Below are 27,809 nucleotides of genomic sequence, written 5' to 3' on the forward strand. Positions count from 1 at the left end.
AAAAAAACGTTGTGTTGAGTGTTCACAACGGTCAGAAGCATGTCCGAAGCCTGTTGTTTTGTCATAGGAAATACTTTTACATATGTTTACATCATTATTTAACACTTTGGAGACTTTTAATATGAACATCTGACATTGTAACGTAAAAGTCGTAGAAAATAAGGAAAAGCATAATAGGTCTTCTTTAAATTTGTACTACAGCATACCTACCCATTCTTGACAAAAATGGTTACCTACAGTATCTCACAACCACATTGATTTTTAAAAGGCTGCATAAAAATCTGAAAAGATGCAAACAGCACGAGAGGATAAGGGGAGGGGATGGCAGGATGAATGTGAAAGCTTACAGTATGTGAGTAAATGTTATGTTATTCAAAGGTTTTTCAGCTGCTACTTGATAAGCTGGAATTATCCCAAATGACAGGAGGAAAAAAAAAACACTGTAATGTATTGTCAACACCATAAGCAGGATGGATGTTTCATCATTAAATTGCCATAAGCATTGGTTTACAGCTGCAAAGGTAGCTTCTCTGTATGTATTATGCCACACTGCCTTCTTTTTAGCAGGGGGAAAAAATTGCAATACACAACCGAAAACTGTATCAAATCAGGTGTTGAAATGGCAATTTGTGTCCAGAATCAGCCACAGTTTATGTTACAAATCACGGTGTTTGTACAGTCTGTTATTTAGATTCATGGTCAGATTTGCAAGCTGGATAAAGTGGATTTACGCGTGTTTACCCTGCACTAGAGTCCTGGTTACAAGGACTGACATTTTTCTGAATTACAACTGAAACGCAGCTGCTTCGCTGCTGTAAAGTGATGAATAACCTCTCATCCAGCGACGATGTGTAGAAAATGGACTGCGGCGCTGGTGTCGGCCCGACGTCCTATCCCATGCAGTGGCCAAGCGCATGTCACATATGAGTCAATATTTAATTTACTAAGTACAGATTTGTACTCTTCAGAGCAGTGTTTGAGCATGTATTTATCAGCAAGTCCTTCTGTAATCTTGAATCAGCATTGTTGTGCTGGCATCACAACATGGGGGGGCACAGTACATTTCTGGCTGCATCTCCCATGTCTGGCTGGCATATAATGATTTTGTACTGAAGATGGAAACTGCAGGAGTCTCAGATCTCTATGGAAAGTGAGATAATTGGCTTGCTTGGTACTCTGCAGTTTTTTTTTTCCAACTTGGCGAAGTACACATTTGTCCACTCTCACGATGGAACTGATTATGGGATTACTAGCACATGATTTAGCAAAACGATGCTGGATGCCCATTTCTCCCAGCTCATTTAATTTAATACTGTGCCTTTTAACCCGTTTAATGAAGTAAAGGGGAAAAAAACATGTTTTTATTTCAGGAGGCCGGGCTGTTCAGCTTCAGGTGCAACCAGAACTGGATCGGGTAGGATTAATTATATTTATTGTAACATGCATTTAAGCTTTTTTGTTTTATTTTATTTTTTCAAATTTAATGAGAAAAACAGAGAGAGTGTTTGGCATAGGAGTACATTGCATGAGCCATTTTCCACCTCACCAAGTTTAAAAACTAATTGCCTGTGTTCAAATTGGAAAATTGGAAACTCTGGAAATGTTCTAGGATACATATACTGTTTCAGATATAATAAACAGATACAGTCTGTTCAGGAAACACTGAATATGTTTTTAATTTAAATATTGGGAGCTCCTCATATAATCCCAAAAGTACCCTCTCCCAACCCAAACGCGCAAACACATACGTATACACATGGGCGGGTACACACACAGCAGCACAGCAGGGTGAAACTTCGCGCCTCCCTTAGTGCACCTGTTGATGGCAGCAAGATGAGCGCCTGCTGTGCCTCCTACACCAAACACCTCATTCCCTCATTAACTTTCTCCCTTTAACTTGAGCTTTTTTTGTTGTTGGGGGAGGGGAACGGAAATAAATGAGAGAGAGAGAGGGAGAGAGAGAGAAACAGAGAGAGAAACAGAGAAAGAGAGATAGGGGTATGACATGCAACAAAGGTCCCCAGGCCGTAATAGAAACTGAGACGCTCGGCTACCAAAGCGCTCCTTTTACAAGCATTTTTATTGTTAGATCTGGAGTCCCAAAATTTCCGTTGTGAACCCGTGTTTGTAGGCCCATCTTATCTGAGTAACGCGACCTTGGCCGGAAAATACTGCGCCACTGACTTTAGACCAGGTTTTTGTTGGTCAATGGCGCAATGGCATACTGCTACCTCAAGATAACAGTGTGCCAACAATGCGCCTGACCACACCTCACTTTAAGACCAACTTGCCAATTGGCGCGTGAGTACATTTGCTACTTACACAACGTGGGAGCCGAGTGTGAAAATGACAACTGAATTGGTCTGAAACTAGAAATTTCAGTTGCACTGCGTTTTGAGGATAGGGCCTTTAGTCTTGTTACAACATACCACGTCGTAGCCAGGTCAGGCGCATCTTTGGAACCTCAGGTGAACAATGTTCATGCATCTGCTATGTGGTTACCCTTTTGTATCACAGTTTGCTATTGCTCACACTTCCTGTAGAAACAAACACAGGCACCTGCAGTAGTATGCCAGCATGTATTGTGCGAACTAAGACTACGGGCTCTATCTTACACTCGGCATAAAGCGGCGCAAAGCGTGACCACCGTGACCAGAAAGACCACGGTGCACACACGCCTCTGTGGCGTCTCCTCTCATCATCCCTTTGTGTGTGTGAGTGTAGACGTAGGCTACTTCGAAGTTTGCGGGCCTTCTCCCCCTAAACAGCGGCGTTTTGAGGCTGATGGATCCACACTTTACGCATCGCCTCTACAGCAGATCCCAGCTTCAATCCTGTGCGTAATGCACCTACAGAGGATTCTGCTCAGCCGGTACAATGTGGTTATTATTAAATTGTTTACTAGAGCACAAATGTGTTTAAAAGAGCAAAACATCGTTTATCTAACGTTAGCCTCTTAATTTTTTTCTCAAAGCGCACCAGATTGATGCATTTAACTTCAAAATGTACAACATTTAGGGTGAATATTCATATTGCAATAAATATCATAAAAAAATATATATTGCAATGTCAGTTTTACCCAATATTGTGCAGCCCTAGTCTTCTCCCTACGTGTTCATTAGACAACAATCTATGCCAGTGAGTACTTCAGTCCAAGGCGCACACATCCTTGACAGTTAGATGCGTTGTCTCCGTAAACCTTCTAATTACCAGTAACATGATTGTTTTTTCACTGATCTTTTATGGCTTTAATTATTCAATATTGTATTGTATCAGCTCATCCAAGTTACTATTTATAACTTGTGTAGCTCCACTGTTGATCCAGTTGCTGTGTTAAGTTGAATTGCTCTTACACTGGGCTGAACATCATTGTGTTTGTACTGAATGGATTTATTGCACAAAACCTTTTGATGTAGTATTCACCATGCTGTGCTCCATAGCTTTTCACTGTGTGCTTGTTGTGGGTTGTGCTCTCTGCTAATTGTTTCAGTGGCACAGATTTTATTCAGTACTTGATTCATATACAGCACGTCTTTGCTGCGTACTAAAATGCTATAGAGCACACGCATCCTCTCTCTCTCTCTCTCTCTCACATACAATATTGGCAAAGCACATTCCCATGAGCAACAACAGCTAAGTAAAACAAACTAAGGATATGTATAAGACCTATACAAGGACAACATGTCAATATCAATATAGTTCTTCTCCTTAGAGTGTGCCGATCCGAGATGTGCACATGTTAAAGTCCTTGGTAAGTACAATATATGTAAAGGATAGTCTGATCTTTCATTTATATTCAGCCAATTTGTTGTTGTTATTGTTCATTTTCTCACCTCTCTACCAAAGCAAGTCACCACTTGGGGTAACTTCTCCTATCCAGAGATCACATGACACAATCAAGGTTAGAAAGAAATCCCTAATTAGAGGCTGATCTTTTTGCCATTTCCCTTTTAACGACCTCCTCGTGAACACGAAGCAGAGACTGCTGCACAGTACTGTTAGCTGGAATGACAAACAAAACATTATACTATTATTTTAGTTATTTTATAACTCCTTATGGTACCTTGTGGTAAATCTTGTGGTTCATGGCATGTTGATACCCCTGTAATCTCCCAGCTTTAGCCCAATTGTTTACTCTCACTGTTGGATCATCACTAAGTTGTTCTTTACCAAAACAAGACTTGGTCAAAACTGAGTATATGGTTGGACCGTGTATTGTCAGTCTGTGAATTTGTGGCTGAATTATTCAGTTGTCATGTCTATAATCTTAAATCCAGCGGTACATGTCAAGCGAGAAATAGGCTTTGCCACTGCTGAATCTTGTTTCATTTTAGAACTAGATCACCTAGTTTGACAGCTTGGTTCAAGCTTCGTGAGCCGCTGGACGGGTTCATTTGCATAAAGGACCGTTTCCCGAGTTTTCATTTCGAAAGAGCAACGGCCAATGAGGAAACTCCAACACTTGGCCGACCAATTGTGTAACTTCATCACTCAGTAAGCCAAAAACTGTTGCTGGAGTTTTGACCATTTTTTCTTTTCATTGTCAGTACGATGTGCAAATTATTACTATAAACTTTTATTCAAATTTCACTATAATTAATAAACAGAATTGATATACTTTCTCCAAATGTACAGGAAAGCATATTTCAACGTGAGAATGAGTCTACACGCAACACATATTAGTATTTTTTGTGGCAACATTAAATTGGTTTTCCCAGTTACACTGTAGCTAGGCTAAAAAAAAAACTATTAGATCTAAATGCAATAATAATTTCTGAAATTCAACAACATTTGATTGAAACATACTTTACTTTTACTTTTCATTTGCACAATTTCATTTTCAGTTTTACTCAAACTAAATGATGTTCGCTATGTGCAATTTCAGCTGTAAAGCAATACGACTATTATCACAGGATAAGGGATTTTACAGGTCATAGCTGTTCTGTTATTTCATATGACACTGTGTGTTTGTGAAATACTGTATGTGCATGTTACTCATTTTGACCTTTATTAAATAGGCCATTTAACTAATGGTGATAATGATTAGGATGATTGCAATGGTCTTCACACATAGCAGCTAAAACACAGCCCAAGTGTAACTAGAATTACCGCCTCATGGTTTTATGCCTCCGCCAACAAGTCAAGTTGCAGTTTACATCCATGTCTGCCCAAAATGGCATCATTTTATCCTGTTAGACATGTGTGAAAATATCAGAATTAGCATATGTATACTTGAAAAATGTTTTTTTTTCTTTGTGAGGTCACATTGATCACCAAATTCTAATCAGTTCATCCTTGATTCCAAGTGGATGTTTGTGCCAGATGTTACAAAATCGCCTCCAGGTGTTCATGTGATACCACTTTCACGAGAATGGGACAGACGTGAGGTCACAGTGACTTTTGACCACCAAAATTTAATCAGTTCAGCCTCGAGTTCAGGTGGATGTTTGTGTCAAATGTGAAGAAATTCCCTCAAGGCAATCCTGAGATATTGGGTTCATGAGACCGGACGGAGAACTCAAACACATAATGTCTCCGTCCAAGGCCATCTCTGGCGCAGAGGCGTAAGAACAACAAAGTTTTGTAATGTGAATTCAACCCAAAAGTTTTCCGCCTGCAGCCTAAGCTAATGAGCACTCCCAACGAGGTGTCATAACAGCAGTCATTAATAATGTATGTACTGCATGCAGCGTTTTATTTCCCTGCGTTTTGCTCTTGTCAATACTCATTTGCAACTCTGTTGGTGTTTCCATTTTTAGCCAACAGTAAGTAAACCTGTTTATTTAATTTGAAGCACCACTTTGTTTTGAGCTGTAAACAGAATGATCTTGAGCTGCTTTTAAAGTGGAAATATTATTCCACTCGTCATGCAATTTGGATCAATAATTAACATTTTTGTAATACATTCAATTTATCTTAAATAGAATGCGTAGTCTTTATGCGGTGTAGAGAGAAAGAAGTGTGAAATTTATTTGCCGTCAGTTTCGGCGGTAGTCTGTCAGAATCTAAAAAAAGAGGGCTTCTTAGTGTTAAGTCACACTGTGAGAGATCAAATTGTGACAAGTCGCACCCACAACAGTTACCATTACCATTTCCTCACATAAGATGAAACTTAAGCGGTCCCCGTGTGGAAATTGGGTCGTTACAAAAAAGGAGAGGCTAGTGCAGCTGCACTGATGGAAGTGGCGGTGATTTCACGGCTGCCAGTGCTGACAAGTACCTACTCCGTTTCCTTACCAGTCAAAACACATGAATGTTAAAAAAGCTCAGCCACTCTTATTTTGTTCTGAAAGCCTCTACAGCAGGGCCTCTCAAACATTTACATAACACAGACCCCGCACACATTATCCCACTGAGCTGCACCTGGTCTAGCTTTACTTCCACGGATTCCTAAGGTAAAATATTTTGTGTTTTTGATGAAGTCTTGAATTTTACAACCACCTAATATGGACATAGAAAAAATAAAAAACTAATCTTGTGATTCAGCGGGATATTCATTATAATCACACTGGGGAAAAAAAAAAAGAATAGCACTGCAGCATTTCCCCCCTCAGAAACATCATGATTTATTCATTATGTATTGTGTTTATCAGGTGTGTTGAAAGATAATTTTAAGAAGAACACCCCAACATTTTCAACATTGCGTGGGAGTTTTTTAATTAGTGAAGTTAAATAGTAAAATAACACAAAAGCAGCTTCCTTTAGTGCTTTTGTTTATGATTGTTTGAGAACTAGAAAAGCTAAAGAAAACCGGAAAGTGCATCTCCAATTCCCTTAGCAAATATGTACAATAGAAAAACAATGAGAAATGGATTATTTTTTAGTGCAAGATAATGTCATTTTATGCTGTCTGAAGACAAAAACAAAGAAGTGCACTCAGTGATGTTGTGCAGGGCAAACTAATGGGAGTTTAACCATGATGGGAGGGGCGAGGGGGGTTACGGATGGGACACACAGTCTTTTGAGATTGGTCCGGATGTCTCATCTGAGGCTGTTCTCATACACTGTTCGTAGCTATACCTAGGAAAACTAATGCACTGTAATTTGTATTAATCCCATGAAATAAATTTGTTTGTAATCCATGTAATCGTGAACCAGGAAGTATAAAGACATTCGTGATGTGTTGCTGGACATTCGCAGGAAAACACACGAAAAATGAGGAATAGCTTTTCATAATATACGTTGTATGTAAGCTCACCTTGCAGCAGGGACGTTGCTGTTGTCACAGTCTCCGGTACGCCATCCTTGCTGTAAATGGACTGGAGGAACTCTGGAACGCAGTCGTTTTCATCGGCAATAACAACTCGTACCTGAGAGAGAATTGAGGAGGGGAGAGGAGGAGATTGAAAGATGGAGAGAGACAGGGAGGGAGTTAGAGAATGGAGAGGAGGTTGGCATGAGTAAATAACATAAAGTCTAACCTTCATCAGACAGACTTTGCTCTTAAATGTGGCATTAAAACAGTCAAATTCCTGTCACATGAACTCATCAAATCCACTGCAATCAAAATCTTAAAAGGTAAAAATTAAGGTTGTTGAAGTAAATTTGTTTTAACGCCGCTAATTTCTTTAACGCAATCCATCTTTCGAAGGTTGTAGCGGGCTCATTTTAAACCTAGAGTGAAGTGCTGGTGCACCAACCATGTCATACTAACTTGTCAGGAAAGAGGCTAAATAACGCTCCAAACTTACGCTAAATTTTGGCGAGGAAAAACTGTCATGGCGATTTTCAAAGGGGTCCCTTGACCTCTGACCTCAAGATATGTGAATGAAAATGGGTTGTGTGGGTACCCACAAGTCTCCCCTTTACATACATGCCCACTTTATGCCAATCACATGCAGTTTGGGGCAAGTCATAGTCAAGTCCGCACACTGACACACAGACAGCTGTTGTTGCCTGTTGGGCTGCAGTTTGCCATGTTATGATTTATGCTAAATGCAGTACCTGTGAGGGTTTCTGGGCAATGTTTGTCATGGTTTTGTGTTGTTAATTGATTTCCAATAATACATATATACATGCGTTTGCATAAAGAAAGCCTATTTTCCCACTTCCATGAGTATTAACAAATCTCCCTTTAAGGTACACTTTGAACACAAAAAATGTGCGATTAAATATTGTAATCGATCGACAGCTCTAGTAAAAATAAATCTTTCAACATGATTATTCTAAGTAATTCAAAATGCCTCAAGAATTCTTCTGACAAGATATACATCTTTAAAGTTGAACAAATGAACACTAGGTCTTGTTTATCTCGTTATTATACCTGTGTGGAACTGCATTGGGAATTCTGAGCAATTTACTTCACATAAACCATACATTATATCATAAAAATGAGTAAAGCGTTTCTTCATTTCCGATCTCATACATGTTTCAGTAATGCCGTTACCATATCTACATGCTAAAGCTGCCCAGGCAATCACGAGAGGAAATGCTGGAGATTAAAAGTCACACTGGGTCGGTGTTATGAAAATTTTAAATCTGGGATTACTACTTCAGGCACCGTCCGGAATTGGTTTTCTTTGGGTCCGGAGTCGTTTTCATCTGCGAGTAACCCAAATTAACCCTTTCCCTAGCCAAAAGCAAGCCTCATCCCAACCTTCTCCAAAGGCGTGCCCTGACCCTGATCCCTCTGGTTTATTTACCCCTCCGCAGTGAGGGAGCTTCTGCACAGTCGGCCCCTTCAGTAGGCCAGCGGAGAATGCAATCTTGTGCAATTTTTCAGAAGCCCTGAGCTAACAAATGGGAGTGGATCAGTGTGCAAAGATGAATTTGTATGGTGTGAGCATGTAGGTGTGTGTGTGTGTGTGTGTGTGCGTGAGACACCGTAATGCAGTTCAGTTCATTAGGGGCATGAAGGCAAACACAGCATCTTCTACCAGATGTCGACTGCCTGCTTGCGGCATTCAAGAGGAATAAATACAGACATGAGCTAGCTGGAGAGTGGGGCTGTCAACGAATATTCTAAATGTGAAGATATATTCGAATAATAAATAAAACAGATATTCAAATATGAAAATCAATATTCTATTGTAGAAGAAAAGAGCACTACCGCAGCTCTCTGTCTCGCGCACACTGAAAACACATCATGACGGGAGTCAACACAACGTCACTTTCATTGATTGAAAATGAAATGTAGCGTTAGGTCGAGCTGAAAGAGGAATAATTCAACAACAAGTGTAATGATGGAGAGAACACGTCGACACTGTGTCTTAACAGCCAACGTTACGTTACATCATGAAAACAAACCACGTACCTACACTCACTCACAGCCAGTTAGGACGTGTCAAGGACATAAAGTGCAAAAACTGATGTGCTTTTTTAGAACAAATATTCAAACGTCATTTTGGGCAATTCTTACTGCCCTACTGGCCGAGATCTTCCGATACAATTTTTTCCTTCCTGACACCAATTCCGATACCTGAACTTCCGGTATTGGCCGATATCGAGTACCGATCCGATATCAGCGTGATAAACCAAATATATTCTTATTGTTATTCTTCTTCTTCTTCTTCTTTGTATAATACAGCTGTTTACAACTGACCATGTATGGATTGTGATATGATTTCTATCTTTGTTGCATGGCCTGGCTCAGGTTAAACCCTTTGTAAAACATGAACACATACATACAGAGAATAAATGCAATAGATCTTTATTTTAGTATCCAATTTGTCAGTTACAAAGAACATAAATAAATGAATCTAGGAATATATATAACTATTCCGTATTATCTTAGCAGTCTCCTAAGCGGACAGCTCTGTGTGCTAATTTGTCCTGCAGGGTGCAACATTCAAACACCCTACTAGGCCACTTTTCTTGTTGGATTTTCCACTTGTGAAATATTGCCAAATGGCTGACATTTCCCTCTCTCTGACTAACGTTACACTCTCAACTAGCACCGCACTGTTGTTGTTTGCTATCGTCACGTGACAAACTACCTGTAATCAGTTCTTCTTCGCTGCTCTAAAACAGTAGTGGCCAGTGGCAGCCACGATGCATCCAGGGCGACAGCACAGCGAAGGCTACTGGTTTGGAGCGGCGAAGAAGAATTGATATCCGGTTAGACAAGTTTTCTGGGTTAATAAATTATGGTATCGGATTGGTGCATAGAGTGATGTACTCGCCGATACAAGATACTGCATTTTGGGCAGTATCGGACGCATTTCTGATACTGGTATCGGTATCAAAACAACTCTACCTTCTGGAGAGCCTCCACTCTCAGCTCCACTTCTTCTCTTCCATATAAACACAGCGGTATAGACACAAACACTACAGATCCCTCTCTGATATACACACACACACAGACAAACACACACACACACACACAGTGTGAGTGGTCTGCAAATACCACTGGTATTAAATCCTGGTAGGTAAGATGAAGTTCTGTAATATCAGATAATCCTTCAGCAAAGATCAGCTTGAAAGCAATGGACAACAAAATAAAATCTGACCATGTCAACTTCCTGAGGTGATTTGTGTGTGTTTGCCAGTGACTGTTAATCTTTGTTTGCCTGTGTGCATGCGTGTGTGCGTGTGTGTGTTTGCATGGCAGAGTGCCTGTGCGCCAGCATGACGGGGAAATGGCAGGGGTTCGGCAAGACATATGAACGTACAGTACATGTGTGTACAAGGCTGAGGGAAAGCAAGATTGAATGAGAAGAGAGGGGTAATAAAGCAAGATGAACACATGCACACATTGTGGGCGCACACACATATACACACTTGGGGCAGCTGCAGGCAGGTCTCAGGCTGGTTAGGTAACTAATGGTGCCGATGAGCTATCACTCCTGGAGGGAGAAACTTGGAAACTACCTGCAAATTAAAGTCATGCTCAGTGACTCCAGTCAACACAAATACACCACCTCTGTTCGCTATTTTGGCAGACAGAGACAGATTTCTGAAAAGCAGAAAAAAAAAATCTAAAGCAAAAAACGGACAGCTGCACAAATTAAAGGGTGGTATTATTTCTTTCTACAGTCCTCCACTATTAATGCTATAGTAATATACTTTAATAAGAGAACGAGGGGGAAATAGAATGCCTTAAAGGTTCGATGTTTAGGAATTTTTGGGGGATTTTTTGACAGAAATGGCATATAATATTTAGGGTTGTCAATTGATTAATCGCATGTTTGTCCAATAGCGATGTTAAATCTTCAGTAGGCAGTATATTTTTGGCATCACTTGGCAATAATTCCATAATAATCTTTCAGCATATTGTAATTCAAGTGTTCTGAGAGAAACCTTCTGCACCTGCTCATGGCTCTGTTTTTAAAAAAATCCCGTGACGGGAGACTTTGGCCAATCACAGGTCATTTCAGAGAGAGAGCATTCCTATTGGCTGTGCTTCGGCTCTGTGAAATTTTGCAGATGCCATTAGGAGCACTGGAGGACTTAGAGGCACATGATTTTTGTTTCAGATTACCTGTCTCATGCACTATTGTCAGGTTATAGTGACCGTTTTATAAAACTATTTTTTTTTTAAATCATATTTGCTCCATTTCTACCCACGGCAGCTTTAACACTATGAATATTTAAACAACTGAATGAGTGTGATGGTCATGCCTCGTCACCACCATGCACTATAAACCACTTTTTGTTGCAGCCATTCAGCCCTCCATTATCCTCTCAATTGTTCCAATGTGATATAATGATTGATACCGCAATTGTGTTCAGGAGGCAGCAAAGAGCACATATAGGGGCATTAAAGCTTATATAAAGCACAGAGCATTTGTAAAAAAGGTTTACCCTGTCAACAAGATTAGCCTACACAACACCATTTATCCACTGCTGATACAGAACAAAAAAAAATGTTGGAGACAGAATTCTCCTACAAATAGTTTTCCATATAAATAGTTAATTTGTTTGAAATGCAAATCAATTTCTTTCAAGAATCGCCTTAAAATTGAAAATAAAATGAAGTATCGGTGCATCACAGGCAGTATGATCAGCGTTCAACACACACAGCATAGTGTCCATGTGGTGGTGTTACACTGCGCAGACAGAGAGGCGGCTGTGGGGGCAGGAAGGTTACGGTGTCGAGAAGGCGCTGGCTTTTCAGCGCTGATGGGACTATATATGAGGATGTTCAAATAGCTTACCCAGGCTCCAAAGGGCAAGCATAGGGCTGAGGAGGCTGGCCACCCAAGGCAGCAGTGTGGGCAGACAAGGGCACATACCAACTCTCTGCCAATTTATTTCATTCTTTCATTCCACCTCCTCGCCATTGGATCTAGTAATCCTCCTCTCATTTCTCTTTTTTCCCCTCTCTCTCTGTCTCTGTCCATACAGGCTCTCGGTGCTCTGTAGTCCACAGGGGCCCAGAGCGGAGCAGTTGAGGACAGATCTGTTCAGCAGGACATGTTTTAGCCTGAGGTCAGACTAATGATGGAAACCAGACCAGATGCATCGATGCCTGCAGCGGTCAGCCGCTGTTCTCTCACTTCCTGACAACATGAGGAAGTCACTGGGAATTCCAAAGCAGTCATTCCAGACAGACAAGTCTATTTGGGTACGACTGAAGCCAACACTCACACTGTTTGACTAAAAACCAGATATGTACAGTTATCTTTTAGGTTGAGGATTTTCATGCCCTTTTACAATCAATTCAGGTTAAAGGCATCCCATAACAACCCATGTAGCATTGATGAGTTCAAAATGCCTCCCATTAAACAAAAAAAAGAGACCAATCAGGAGGTCCTAGAACCAAACGATCACTTTAACTGCAACATTTGCAACTATTACCATCCATACAGCAACTGTAAATCAATAAAATTAAATCTAACTGCATTCCAGCAGCTTAAATGTATGTCCAGCTCAAGGATGTCTCAGAGTAGACTGGGATTTTATGAGCAGTGTGTGGTTACTTTATTGTCTGCGAGATATATCATAATCACCACTGCTCACCACAATTCAACAGCTGTCTTCCAGCCAACTATCGCTGCACTGGGTCCACAATTCTGTCCAAGAAGAAGTACGTGACAATAGCTTGAAATGCAGCAGATCAAAGTCAGCCGTGCTACACGAGAAATAAGCAAAAAAGGACTGGACATCGTTCCACTAGTAGAAGACTTATTAATTTGAGGACTTGTCAGATATTGTCTGCAGTGTGCTGTAAAGATTGACGAGATAACCTTGTAATGTCAACAATCTTTGAGGTTTGAGGACCATCAAGTCATTGAATTTGACAGTGGAGATATAACTGGGAATTCACACACACACACACACACACACACAAACAAACCTCCGCTGCGCTGCTCATGCTGTCCAGGCCCTCGCTGGCTCGCACCAATAGCAAGTAACGATGCTGGTCGCTCTCGTAGTCAATAGGGCGGGTCAGGCTGATTTCCCCCGTCTCTGCTGAGATGGAGAAGAGGCTGCTGGGATTGATGAGGAGGCTGTAGCTGATTGGTTTCTTCTGGAAGGACACAGCAGGCGTGACCAGGAAGCTGGGAAGTGATGGAGAAAAAGTACACCGCTGACTGAATGTGCAGTACAGGGTGGGGTAGTAGGGAGCAGAGTATATGGGAGCATCCAAAGTCAATTAGTTGCATCCACGTTTCCCTCACTTGTTCTGATCTGTACTAATAAAGACACAGTTATCACTGGCAGAGCAGCAGTGTTTTCTCTCTGTAGTCTGTTACCTGTTTAACAAACACCTGCACATGAATAACAGCTGCAGTCTGTATTTATATTGAGGTCCGTGTCCTGTTAAGATGCTCAGGAACCATTTCTACTGGCACAATGCCTTTATATCATTTATTCATTATTAGCGTCTGTATTTATTGATATTCTGATTGTGAATTAATTATTTAATAACCCAGAATATGATGATGGTGTCTTTTGAACACGAGAAATTATTTATTAGGCTCCTTCAGCCGCAGTGTGAAGGAGAGATACCTCAGGTCCTTCTGCTGCTGTTCAGACCTACAAGTAACACAGATGTTAACTAGGTGGTGACTAGATGGCGGAAAACACAACAGATGTTTGTTTTCTTCCGGAAAAAAAAGGTTCAGGTGATATGGCATGGCAAATCACGGAAGGACACGTCATTACTGATAAGACACAATCAAGGTGAGGACGTGGGTTTCCCAGTCATCGCCATCACGCAACCCTGGAGTTTTAAAACTAAAACGGGGTCAGCAGCGTTTTCAAACGTCTCCGTATTAGGGGCTCGAAAACACCGGAATAGTGTGGACGCCAGGCATAAACGTAGCAAAGTTATGCATTTTAAGACAAAAACCTATTAGTGTGGATGTAGGCTGGTGTAGAGAAGAATTATGTATGGCAGAAGCCTTTTCCACTATGGCAACTTAACAACGCGTAACTTGGAGTGTTCCACACCCTGAACTGAAGAACCTGTAAGGCTTTTGTTCTCGGTTCTGCTTTGAGTTTTGACTGTGTTTTGCAAACATTTTGTCGTCATACAAGTCTTTAAAAAAGCAACACCACTTTGGATATATGCCATTAAATAGGCGACAGTGGCACTAGTACTGTTTTTTTTTTTTCATGTTTACACACAATGACTTTTAGATATGACTATCATTAAATTCATAGTGCGACTCCTCCTGCGGTAGGAGGTTGACAGAATGGAGTGAACGAGACCAACAGCAGACCAGCTCTTATCCAGCTGTCCAGCTCTCCGCCCCCCCCGGAGACAGGTAGGCTGCCCCGAGGGACGCACCAGCAGCTGCCGGTCCCGCTCCCTCTGCTTCCTACCATCAAACAGGGAGGTGCAGGTGAAGAATCTGATGGGGAAAAGAAGATGCAGCGCGAGCATTTCTTCACTATATTTCCTTCACTTTCGAAAAAACAGTAATTTTACCTTGCAGAACACAGAAGTTGCTGGTGTATCGCTGCCTCGATCGATTAGTTTGTCTGACTTTGATGAATCCAAATTAACCCTTTAAATTACCAAAGTCACACAATAACACAAACTAACCGATCGAGGCAGCGGTATACCAGCAACTCCCGCGTTCTGCGAGGTTAAATTACTGTTTTTATCCGAGGAGTCTAGTGACTTTGAAGAGAGCATGGATGGGTATATAACAGCTTCAGTTCCCCATCAGAAAGGGCTGTCTGACGGCAAGCTAAAGTGGTGAAAATATTTTAAGCATAGCGTACTCTTAAATTGATTGATGTTTTTAGGTGAGCCTTTCTTTTAGGCGGCTAAAATATCCATCCACAGCAGAACATTGCTTTGCTCCCTTGCTGGTGCTCCTGTCTGTTTCTCCAAACTGGGAGGATGCCGACCATCATCTACTGTAGGTAATACACTGACTATGGATAAGTACCTCATACAAACCCACTTCAAAACACCCAGACTATCCTTTTAAAAAGGCAAGTAGAGCGAAAGAAGAGCAGAGAAGAATGGAGTAGATTGAAGTATCTTAGAGCAAAGTGATGAGAAGAGTTGAGAAGAAGAAGAAGAAAAAACAGTAAAGTCAAGTACATTTCTGTACAGAGTGTCTACCAGAGTAGTACTACGTAGAGTACACAAAGAGGAGGTAGGGGGTGGGGGCACACAGGTGTAAAATGCTGAGTTGTTGCTTGTTGTTTATTAGACGTGCTATCTAACCCTTACTCAATTTCCCTGATGAGATCAACAGCAGACTGGAATATCCACTTTATTGGTTTGCCAAATGTGTCAGTCAAATAAAAGAAGCTGGAGGGGGATAATGAGACCAATCCAAGGACACTAGTCATAACTGCACCACTTTAGTCAGACCTGAGGCTCTGTGTGCATGTGTGCTCATGTGTGTGGAAGGATACACAGGCCTACACAGTTTAATGTGTGAAGGCATGTGTATGTGTAACATGCATAATTTAACATACATCACACTGATACACTACGATCGCATACGAATAGTGTAGAGACCATGCATTACATCCATCACGGTCCACTGCATTATAATGCAACGCTGTGTGTGTGTAAATCAATACTTGATGGCAGTGCTTTTACTCGTGAGCTGCATATCATCTATAGCGGTCTGTGAAACATGAAGATGTGTAAGCACATCCAGAGAAAGAAGGAAATGTTATATGTGTGCACTTGAAAGTTTTTGTGCATAAACTCACGGCTGTCCTTCAGGGGTGTTTTCCGGTATGGCGATGGTGAAGGAAGCGTTGGTGAACTGTGGCGGCCGGGCTCCAGCCACCACAGAGACGGCGACAGGGGCGCTGCGGCTGCCAAGCCGGTCGGCGGCCACCACTGTCAGCAGGTACTCCCTGTCCCGCTGCAGGGGAAGGCCTGTGGTTCGTACCTGGCCGTTCTTCCTGTCCACTTCAAAACGACCATCGCCACCTACAGATAGAAGCAATATGTTTGTTGATTGCAGTACCATTTTAATTTATATTCAATATATATATATATCACTCGTTCCAGAGTCCATCACAAATGCAGCTTGTTTAATTACACATTCCACAACAAACATTTCCAAAACATTTTTTTACTTTAAGCCATAATCTGCATGGGTTTTAATTAAGGGTGGGAAAAAATGTATTTCACTTATGTATCGTGATTTTTTTTTACCATTTTGAAAGAGTTTTTTTAATGCCAGAATCAATGTATTAGCTTCATTTGAGTCTATGCGGAGATAGAAGGAAGTTCTTGCTATCATTGATGTAGTCTGAGTAACGTGACATCATATCCGTTCTGTATCCGTCAACCAAAAGAAACTGCAGCCGGCCGAAACAAGAAAGCAGCAAACGGCGGAGGGTCCGTGTGGATACGACCTGCACCCTCACATGTTAAATCCAAAGTGGTAAACACTACACATACAGTAAAGTATGGAAACACTTTGGGTTTCGCACATTGCAGGAAAAGCAGAGCTAGACATCATGGCTAAAGCTGCATGCTAACTCTGTCATGGAAAGGAAACGTTATTGTAATGCGATAGCGTGCGGTCATGCCAGCAACCATTCGCATCTCTCTGGTCAAATCGGTCGACGCTACAACTGCCGGCGCCAGCTGTTCTGAGCTAGTAACAGACTTGATTTTCACAATAAGGTGTTAACAAAGGAAACTGTATATACAAAATACATATATAACAATATGATTGATTGGATTATATTCACCAGAAGTATACAACATTACATGTCCCTTATAAATTAAAAAGAAAATACATTTAATTTGTGACGGAAATTTCTTTACTCTTTGGGTTGCTGGAAAAAATGTAATGTTGTCCCCATTAGTCAATTAGACACAAAAACATGGGTAAAAAAAGGGTTGGGAACAATGAAAGGTAAGCGGTGACATTTTAAGACCACAGTTTATGTAATTAAATCATAAATATTAGCAGAATAGAGGTAAGTAGAGTGTTTCTCACTGAAATAACGAGCAGAGAAACTATATAGGAGATGCAAAGGATTCATGCGTCATGATGCGAGTTGAAGCTGGGTTTATCGTGATCCTTTTTCTTCCAGGCTTCTTTCGGTGGTTTCATGTTGAGTAGGCTTTCCCCTGGACACATAGCAGACTGCCAGGGTTACGGCTCAGAGTCAAGCAGCGCACAGGACTACAAGGCAAGAGGCTGTGTAAATACTGCTGCCTTCAAGAGCAGTCAAAAATATTGTAAACGTATGCTCAGCGGGCACCAATAAATTGCTAGATATGACTGGACAGTCAGTTTTCCAAGTTGTTGAGATGTGAAATGCAAAGAGCAGAGAGACTGGAACAGGGGTGTTAAAATTCATGAATTGTAGGTAACATAACAGTGTACGATAAGGCTTCCATCAAAACTTCTCTAAATGTAATGTAGTTGTCATTTTTCACTCTGCGTGATAGACGGCATCCTACTGTCACACCCAATCCTGCATTCACAAAAAATAATTAAACCAACATCAATTCAAATAACTGAAAAGTTTAGTCTAGACACTAACATTAATGTGTATGTAATTTCTATTGTCAATTTATTCTCTGTCACCCCCATGGGGAAAATTGGAACACCGTCTCTTTATAGTCAGTGGTTTAACAGATCCCACAATGGGCAGAAGAAATCATTACATGGCAAACAATAAGAAAGGCAATTATTTTTGCGTAGTGGAGAAATAAATTACATTACACTGGAAAATAACTATGTGTGCATTAACTACTTACTGGCTCAGTAAGAGGCTCAAGTTTCAAGGAGCAACAGAAACAGACTTGACTCTGCATCATGGAAAATGTTCAGAAAAAGTGTTTGCCATGAAACATTTATTCTCTCTGTATTATAAACACCAATGATGAAATACTAACCAAGCAAACTATTGATGTAATCCAGACTCATTTTGAATTGGGAACACCTATAGTGAATATCTATGATCAAAGGTTTTGTGTATAAATCAATGCACTGACTTCAGCATGATTACTAGTAAGCTCTAACAATGTTCTGTACTTTCTAAACTTAAACCCATCATGTCACAAAACTATTTTATTGGAAACATTTTACTTGTCATAGCAGAAACAGCACATGTGTAAGGGATCACTCTATTTTATAGGCTTATATTTAAGCGCCCTAGTATGCCATGCCAGTGAACCAGTGTGGACAACACCGGGCACTCACCCACCTATCTTAAAGGGATAGTTTGGCTGTGTTGAAGTGGGGTAGTATGAGGCACTTACTTATTCATAGTCAGTGTATTACCTACAGTAGATTGCTGTCGACACACCCCAAGTTTGGAGATGCAAACAGGAGTACCAACACTGGAGCAAAGCAATGTACTGCTGTGGACGGGGGCAGCAGCAAAACAGATTTTAACCCCCTAAAAGAATGGCTTAACAACAAAAAAAAAATCAATATCCGTTTAAGTGTACGCTATAGTTAGAATATTTTCACCTCTCTACCTTGCTGTCAGACAGCCCTTTCCAATGGGGAACTGAAGCTGATATATATATATACACACATCTATGCTGTCTGAAAGCCAGCAGACCCCCTTGAAAAAAAACAGTAATTTGAAGTTGGTCTAACTGCCTCAATCAGGTTATTTTGTTTGTGTTATGGTGAATCCAAGCTAACCCTTTAAAACACCAAAGTCACATAATGACAAAAACAAACCGATCGAGGCAGCGGTGGATCAGCAACTCCTTTGTTCTGTGATGTAAAATTGTTTTTGTCAGAGTCTGGTGGCTTTGAAGGGAGCATAGATGGATACATAACGGCTTCAGTTCCCCGTCAGAAAAGCCTGTCTGAGGGTCAAGGTTAAGTGGTGAAAATATTCTATTCTATTGTATAGAATATAATATTATATATTATATTGCCTTCAGACAGCCATTTCAGACAGGGAACTGAGCTGAAAGTGAAATGTATCAATACCCTCTGCAGCCAGACTGTATTGACACAAACAGTATAGGTAAGTTTTACTTTCAGTTCAGTTCCCCGTCGGAGAATATTGTTAATATAGTGTACACTTAAATTGATACTGATGTTTTTAGGTGAGCGTTTCTTTCAGGCAGCTAAAATACCCGTCCCCAACAGTACTTTGATTTGCTCCCAGGCTGGTACTCCGGTCTGTTTCTCCAAACTGGGGGCATGCCAACCTCCATCTACTGTAGGTAATACACTGACTATGGATAAATACCTCATACATACAACCCCACTTCAAAACACCCAAACTATCCTTTTTTTTTTAGATAAGGAGTTTAGAAAAATAATCTGAAATAAAGGGGTCTTTCAGGAGAAAAGAAGAAAAAAAGAACCTACCATCAGACAGGAAGTACTCCACTTCACCGTTGTTACCTTCATCCCCGTCCAGAGCGTGGAGCTTGTAGACCAGCGAGCCTGCAGGGGCATCGGGGGAAACCACAGCGAGGTAGGGAGCAGGGACCATGCTCCATTCTGGGATGTTGTCATTTACATCTGTCACAGTCAACTCCACTCTGACCAAGTACCACTCTGGACCTGAAGGAGGATAAAACGGAGAAGACGGCAGTTTAGAGAGGGTTAATCGTGGTGACAGGCAGATACAATGTTCGATAGGGTCGTTGAACAGTAAATTCAAGTTCATGTAAAGACATATTTTCATGGTTTCTGGGAATAACTTGAGGAACACAACATTGCAACACACCTAGAACTGGTTGAGGTAAAGCAATGTTATGCTTACAGCTTAAAGCTCACAAAGTTTAGAAGGCCTACTACCCCTATCCTGACGCGCCAGATGCTTTGTTACACAGAACCATGTGAGAAGCCGTCATTGGAGACTTGGCTGATAATGATAACCATGATATTTGAAAAATGAAATGCTGACATTATGTTAATAATACACATATGATAATATTATGCAAATGATCCAGCGCCTCTTAAATAATTTTATATGTACAGTTATGGTTACAGACTATCTCCACCTCCCTACCCTCATATTTTGAGTGTAATTAATTTTCCAAAAAAGACACAAAATGCACAATAAACAAAGTTAAAGATGAGCTTGACTGATTTTTTCAACTTTTCTATAGATATCGCAATAATATCATTATCCTGAATTATTTTGGCCACGATAATAAACAATCTGATATTGTGACAGCCCTAGTTTCCACGTCTCTGCTCGGCAAATTAACTACTATTAACATCTACATTATTATTAGCCACATTTAGTAATGAAGCAAATGACCATTCCTAGCAGAGGTTACAGAAACACACAAGAAATAAGATGCATGCCGTCTTTGGTCCTATTAGTATTGTTTGTTTCACACTGAATGGCTTGCTGACAGATTTAGACAAAAAGTGAATGAGGTTTTGTTTGCTAGGTTACTTTTCAGTCCAAATGTAAAAGGCTAAGACATTTTTTTTTCTTGGAGAGTTGTTTGTCTCCGTGTAAAGCGCCACTCCGTTCTTCCCCTTCAGCCAAACAATTCTTCAAGCAGAGCAAACCATGTGACTCAGCCAACAATGTCCTACTGTTTTACTCTAACCTGCTGTGCTGCCCAGGAAAACATGCCAGCAGCCAGTACCAACTACCTGGCTAAGGTAGCAGTGCTGCCAACTCAGAAATAAATAATATATGTAAACAAACCAGTGCCAACAAGAAGAGGAAGCGAGTGGTTTGCACAGGTCTAAAAACCTGCTGTCTGTTGTGCATGGATTAGGTGTTTGTCAGGTAGGCACATCGCTGACACATGTAATAAGTACGACCAAACCTTTGCTACTCCAAACAACGATTGATGCAACTTAAAGCTAAATTGATTGACTAATTTATTTATAAACTGAAACAGAAAAAAGTATCAACTATTTTGCTAATCAATAAATTGTTTTGGTCAATTTTTAAACAAACATTCGCTGGCACTAGCTTCTTTCATGTGAGGATTTTCTGACTGTTTTTGATATATAATAAAGTAAACTGAATATTTTGGGGTTATGGACTGTTGGTAGGGTGAAAAAAAACAAACAAACATTTGAACTGGTTAAGAATTAGTGATGGATCTTTTCCAACTATTTTATGGACTAAATCAATTATTAATCCATTGAGAAAATAAATGGCAGATTAATTGTCGATGCAAATAATCATTGGTTGCTCTGGATTGGCTGCCTACTACACAAAGCAAAGCATTAGCACACTTTAACACAATAATAATGGCAACTCCCGCTGTTGAAGACATGGCGATAAGGTGGAAAAAGGTCTTTAATGCAACAAATAATCAAGCAAAGTCGAAATCAAGCAAATAAGGTGTATAGACACATGAAACAAAAACCTCAGCAAGAATTTCCAATTTTTGTGGTTCCAGATTTCCTTCGAAATAGTCTGTGGTGGTAACAATACTAAAGTCATCCAGTATTTTTCCTCTCACCTGTTTCTATTCAACTGTCATCTCCCTGTATTTTCCTTCCTGAATGTGTCATGTGGACAAAACACAACAGAAATATGTTCAAGAAGAAACTGAGGAGGCCATCTCTGCATCCCAGCTAGTAATTATAATCAGCACTGTGCTATCTGCACCCGTAGTAAACAGCAATCATATTGACACTGGTAAAACACACTAAGGTCCCACACAGACCTCATCAGTACACACACACACACTCACACACACACACACACATGCACACGCACACACACACACACACACATACTCACACACACACACACACACACACGTAAAGAAGATGCTGCACAGCAGTGTTTGCTGATCGCAGCAGGGGAGCAGAGGAGTACTTTCAGGGCCGGAGCCAGATGATTGCTCTCTGTTGTGTCAGTTCTGGTACCTGATTAAAAAAAAAATGGGTGATTCTTATTTGAAATGTTTATATAACAAAATGGTGTCAGTGTAATTGTGCTACACTTATTCACTGATGGCTGAACAACAAGTCCAGATGATGAATATTCTCCATCTTTTACATTCTCTGGCTGTAATAACAAACGCAAGTAGCGAGCTGGAGAAACACCTCTTTGTTTGTGACTGTACAGTAGGTGATGGAAAATAGGTGAAAAGGAAGTATTTTCAGAATAAGAGCATGCAATCAAATAATTGGCCTATACAGCACAGCAAGGGTTGCAATTACTGCCTCGAGGGTGTATGCCTCCCCCAACCAGTCACGTTGCAGTTTCAACTTTTCAACTGTGACATTAAACAATGCTTCAAATATGTATGTTGCGGCAAATAAGCTACACATTCTAAAATGTGGATACTTTACACCCATCTTCAACCCGGCACCACGGTTTCAAGATTTCAAGATTACTGTCAGCAATTCAGTATCCGACCAAATTTATGGTCACAATCTCCCCTTCTGTTCCTGTGTTATGCCACTGAATAATGGCCCGAAAAATGTTGTTTTGAAGAGCATTATGACATTGCATTGAAGTTGACCTTTTGGATATACGCCATTGTTTTATCCAATTAGACATTTTTGTGAAATTTTGCCAGTCATAATTAACGTATGAATTCTTGAGTTATGGACAACAATGTGTGATGTGAGGTCTCTCCTTGGTCTTTGACCTCCAAATTGTAATCAGTTAATTATTGTGTCCAAGTGGACGTTTGTGCCAAATTTGAAGACATTCCCCCATGTGGTTCCTGAGATATCGCGTTCACGAGAGTGAGACGGACGGACGGGAGGACAACCCGAAAACAAAAAAGCCTCCAACCACGGCTGTCGCCGGCGCGAAGGCAGACCAAAAAAAAAAAAGATTTGAGTGTTGCATGAACAGGATTAAGAGTGAAATGCAGAGGCTGAGAAATGACCCTGCGGTTGTTATAGAAACAGCAGAACAACGAAAAGTGGAAGATGGAAGACTTAAGAAGAGAAAGAAAATAAGAAAACAACGAGCAAGCAATTGCATAAATCAATGGCATTAGAGAAGAGAGGGAGCGAGGGAACGTTAGAAAGAAAAACATAAGCGGACATCAAAAGAAGACACAAGAGCGAAATTAACCAGCCACATCTTACAAAAAAATATAGCACTGCACTTGACTGTGGGGTTCAACCAATGTATTTGTTGATGATCTCTCTCTCTCTTTCTCGCTCTCTCTCTCTCTGTATCTCCCCCTCTCTCTGTCTCCCTCCCTCCCTGTGGTCGTAACAGATTCAGAATTAATTGGCAAAAGGACAATGCAGCTTTGGGGAAGAAGGGACGGCATTACCCAGATAATAAATCACTGGGCTAATATACAGAGCACTATGCCAAAATGCATCTTACAGACATGCACACACGCAATCGCACACACACTCCTGTCTCACTAATAACGATCATCAGTGGATTAGTGGCTAATAAAGGACCATTGGGAGATACAGCTTGGTGCTACTGCCATCCCTCACACTAATGCATCTCACTGGATCTAATGATATGTTGCAATCCGAAGAAAAAGTGGGACCTGCAATTACTAATATTGCTACAGAAGGCTTTTCCATGCCCACCGACCTCATTTTGCCAATAGGTTACAAGTCCGAGCATTGCTACATGTTCATTTTCTTACAGCGCTTTCTTGTTATCTTGTTCTCAGAGCACATACAGTATGTGTAGAGTCCTGAAGCCCTATGCATAAACACCCCTGATGAATAATGTAGGTTGTGTTTGCTGCTTTTTGTTGATGTTAGTTGTGTTATGGTCACACATTGTGGACAAGTTTGGATAAAAGTTGAAATGATCAGTCTTTTTCTGTCGAGCCTGCTTTTGGATGCCGAAAAAAACAAATTATCATAGAACTTTTTACAGCAGACATTTTGAATTGTCATCGCAGGAAAAGCCCAAATGGAAACAATAACATTAGCAATGACTCTGTTTCCATAATTATTGCAACAACTAATAATGTGGGCTGTCAAAGTTAACGTGATAACGCTTCAACTCAAATTTGTTTTGACGCAACTTAGTTCTTTAACGCAATCTATCTTTCAGAGGTTGTAACGGGCTCAGTTTTAAAGCTAGAGTGAAGTTACTAGCATCATATGAAACTGAAAAAACCTGAGGTTGACACTCCAAAGGTACGCTAAATTTTGGCGAGGAAAAACTGGAATGGCCATTTTCAAAGGGGTCCTTTGACCTCAAGATATTCAAATGAAAATGGGTTCTATGGGTACCAACGAGTCTCCCCTTTACAGATATGCCACTTTATGATAATCACATGCAGTTTGGGGGAAGTTATAGTCAAGTCAGCACACTGACACACTGACAGCTGTTGTTGCCTTTTGGGCTGCAGTTTGTCATGTTAAGATTTGAGCATATTTTTTATGCTAAACTGGAATTACGTGCACAGCTAAAATTTCACATGCAGTACTGTGCATATGCACGTAATATTTATATTATATATTATATTATTTATACTTACAGTATATAAATAAAATGATAGCTATATTACCAATGTATATGCCAATGGAGCCAAAAAAAGGCTGTATTGATCTGTTTTTCACATGTGTAGTAAGGGTAAAAAATAACAGTTATTCTCATTATCGATTAATGTGTTGATTATTTTCTTGATGAATTGTTTTGTGTGAAAAATGCCCATTATAATTTCCCACAAGAAAGTGTCTTCAATTATCTTTTTTTGTTCCCGAAACAGTCCAAAACCCAAAGATATTAAGTGTACTATCATGTATGACACAAAAAAGGACCCTGATTAGAGAAGATAGAGTTCCTATTCTAGCTTTCAGGGTTTGTTGTATAAGAGCAAATGGAGTGGAAGCAGTCAATTACTATTAAAACAATATCTGATGTGTTTATCCCCTTCAGTAAAGCTAAAGACACTTGACTGAAGAGGCATCTTTAGGTCAAGAAATAATGAGCTTTATAGAAAATGCGATCGCACTTTTGAGATAAATTAGCAGGCTCAGTACCACTGAGAGCTCAAAGGGGCTATCATTCATCCTGACCTTGGACTCATCCAAGGTGTCGCTATTAATGATTTGTTTACAGCTGGAAGCTTAATGTAGAACTTTTCATACTGTAGACAGAGTTAGAGGTGTAAAGTTCTCTTATTAATTTATTAAATTAATTTATATCAGGAACCATGTGCAAAAGTACATTAATCTAAAAAAAAAAAAAAGATGCTTTGTACCAGATTTAGCTTTTAGCTCATTTCAATCTGTAGTCCCAGGGCCGGTGAAAGGAAACAATACAACACAGAGCGAATCCTATCAGTTCCACTACAAATTGACCGACAACCTATCGATGCCCACGCAGGCATACGCACACACGTCATAGGAATAAACATAAAACAGAATATAAGTATCAAAATATTACATATATAAGTCATACAAAGTTATACAAACATGTAGTCAAAATGTCAAATTAATGCTGACAAGACTTCACGGCAAAAAAAACACAGAAATCTATGCAGCTTTTCACATTAACGGGGAGTTGATTCCATCCTTTAATGGCTTTAAAGAAAAGACAGATTGTGTAAAGGTAGCGCCTCATTTAGGATGCAACAATGTCCCTGTGAGGCAGACCTTGAAGCTCTGCTTATTTGCTCAAAGCCGAGCTGAACAAAGCTCTTCAACGGTGGAGGAGCAGCATTATGAATTATCTTGTGCATAAACGGACATCTGAATACAAGTGAGTTGTCAAAGCATAACATGTTATATTTAACAAGTATATTACAATGATGGTACTGTCGTGATTTCCTGTCCAGGACTTTCAGGGTTTGTTTATGAAGTGACCCTAATAGGTTTTAAGACCAGCTTGTTCGCCTGAGACCAGCATGATATACACAAAAATATACAAAAATCATTGCATTCAAATATGTCTTAGAGGCTTCAACTGTGGAAGAATTCCAAATATATATATATAAAATGAGCTGTTATATTTCAATACATGGCACATCATCAGCATCTAATATGCCTTTAAATGCAAGAATGTCAATCTAGAAAAATCGAGTGACATCTAAGTGACATCTTTTATCCATTTATTTGGAAAACCCCTTTTTATTGTTTAATAAAAAATACATAGTCACTGTTTTCGCAGTATTCACAATGGGACATGAGTAATGAGCCTCTTTGCAACTTTTTCCATTGTCTCATTTTTAAGTATTATCAGCAAAATGTAGTTAAAGTACTTAAATAAAGGAAAATGTTCCCCGTCGGTGTTTTACTATTATATCTGATGTTTCTGGATTAATATTACTGCTGAATTAATGTGTATGTGTATTTACTGCTGTATATGTTTAAGGTTGTGCTAATGTTAACTCCTTTACATACTGTTGGGTAGTTTAATCTACAGCAATGCATCATATTCTATAAAATCACCATATGTTTGTAGCATCGCTGTCCTGTGAGAAGCATGTATCTCTAAAAAGACAACTTTTCATGTGGTCAGAAAAACAGCCCTGTTTTTAGCTTTGTGACGGTGCATTTTCCAGCTGAACCAAGAGGCTTTTTAAAATATATTTAGCATTAGAAGTAGGATAATTATTCTCAACACATAAAGGGACCCTTTATCCTTCAGTTTATCACCAACATTCAAAATCAACACACCTGGAGATGTGTGGTTTTCACTGGACAGGAAAGGGATCAAAAACTGTAATCTGCAACTTAACTACTGCTGTCATGCAGTGCAGTAAAAAGTACAATATTTCCCTCTGACATGTAGTGGAGGGAGATGTATAAAGTAGCATAAAATGGAGCTACTCAAGTAAAGCACTAGTAGCCTACCTCCAATTATTACTTCTATAGCCTAAAGTACTTGAGTAAATGTGCTAGTGATTGTACTATTGTAAATGTTTTGTATATATATATATATATATATATATATATATACACATTATATGTGTGTATGTGTCATAATATGAAACTATAAAACCTAAGGAATCCATTAGGACCAACCATGTCATACTAGCTTGTCGCAAAGGAGGCTAAATAACGCTCCAAACTTTTACATTTTGGCAAGGAAAGGGATCCCTTGACCTCTGACATCAATATATGTGAATGAAAATGGTTCTATGGGTACCAACGAGTCTCCCCTTTACACACATGCCCACATTATGATTATCACATGCAGTTTGGGGCAAGTCATAGTCAAGTCAGCACACTGACACACTGTCAGCTGTTGTTGCCTGTTGGGATTGAGTTTGCCATTTTATGATTTCAGCATATTTTTTATGCTTAATGCAGTACCTGTGAGGGTTTCTGGACACTATTTGACATTGTTTTGTGTTGTTAACTGATTTCCAATAACAAATATATACATCAATTAGCATAAAGCAAGCATATTTGCCCACTCCCATGTTGATAGGAGTATTAAATAGTTGACAAATCTCTCTTTAAGGTACATTTTGAACAGATAAAAAAATGTTTGATTAATTTGATTAATCGCTATTAACTTCGGACAATTAAATATGTTATGTAGAAATGCAAGAAATGGGATTCAATTAGCACATTTCAACTCCCAGACCCCCCACTTTATTGAATGCCTCCCACTTC

At 40.0% G+C, this 27,809-nt stretch overlaps 1 protein-coding gene across 1 annotated transcript in view; it reads right to left on the bottom strand.

Moving 5' to 3' along the window:
• The window catches only part of si:ch211-186j3.6 (neural-cadherin), a 338,768-nt gene that overhangs the window by 222,727 nt on the left and 88,232 nt on the right, over positions 1 to 27,809 (bottom strand). The window contains exons 2-5 of the mRNA XM_037746583.1: positions 19,674 to 19,871; positions 16,072 to 16,297; positions 13,238 to 13,442; positions 7,199 to 7,310 (exon numbers count right to left, since the gene is read on the bottom strand). Coding sequence (XP_037602511.1) covers positions 7,199 to 7,310; positions 13,238 to 13,442; positions 16,072 to 16,297; positions 19,674 to 19,871 — 741 coding nt within the window. The remainder of the gene's footprint in view (positions 1 to 7,198; positions 7,311 to 13,237; positions 13,443 to 16,071; positions 16,298 to 19,673; positions 19,872 to 27,809) is intronic.

This window comes from Sebastes umbrosus, chromosome 2 (genome assembly GCF_015220745.1).
Source record: "Sebastes umbrosus isolate fSebUmb1 chromosome 2, fSebUmb1.pri, whole genome shotgun sequence".
NCBI classification, from domain to species: domain Eukaryota; kingdom Metazoa; phylum Chordata; class Actinopteri; order Perciformes; family Sebastidae; genus Sebastes; species Sebastes umbrosus.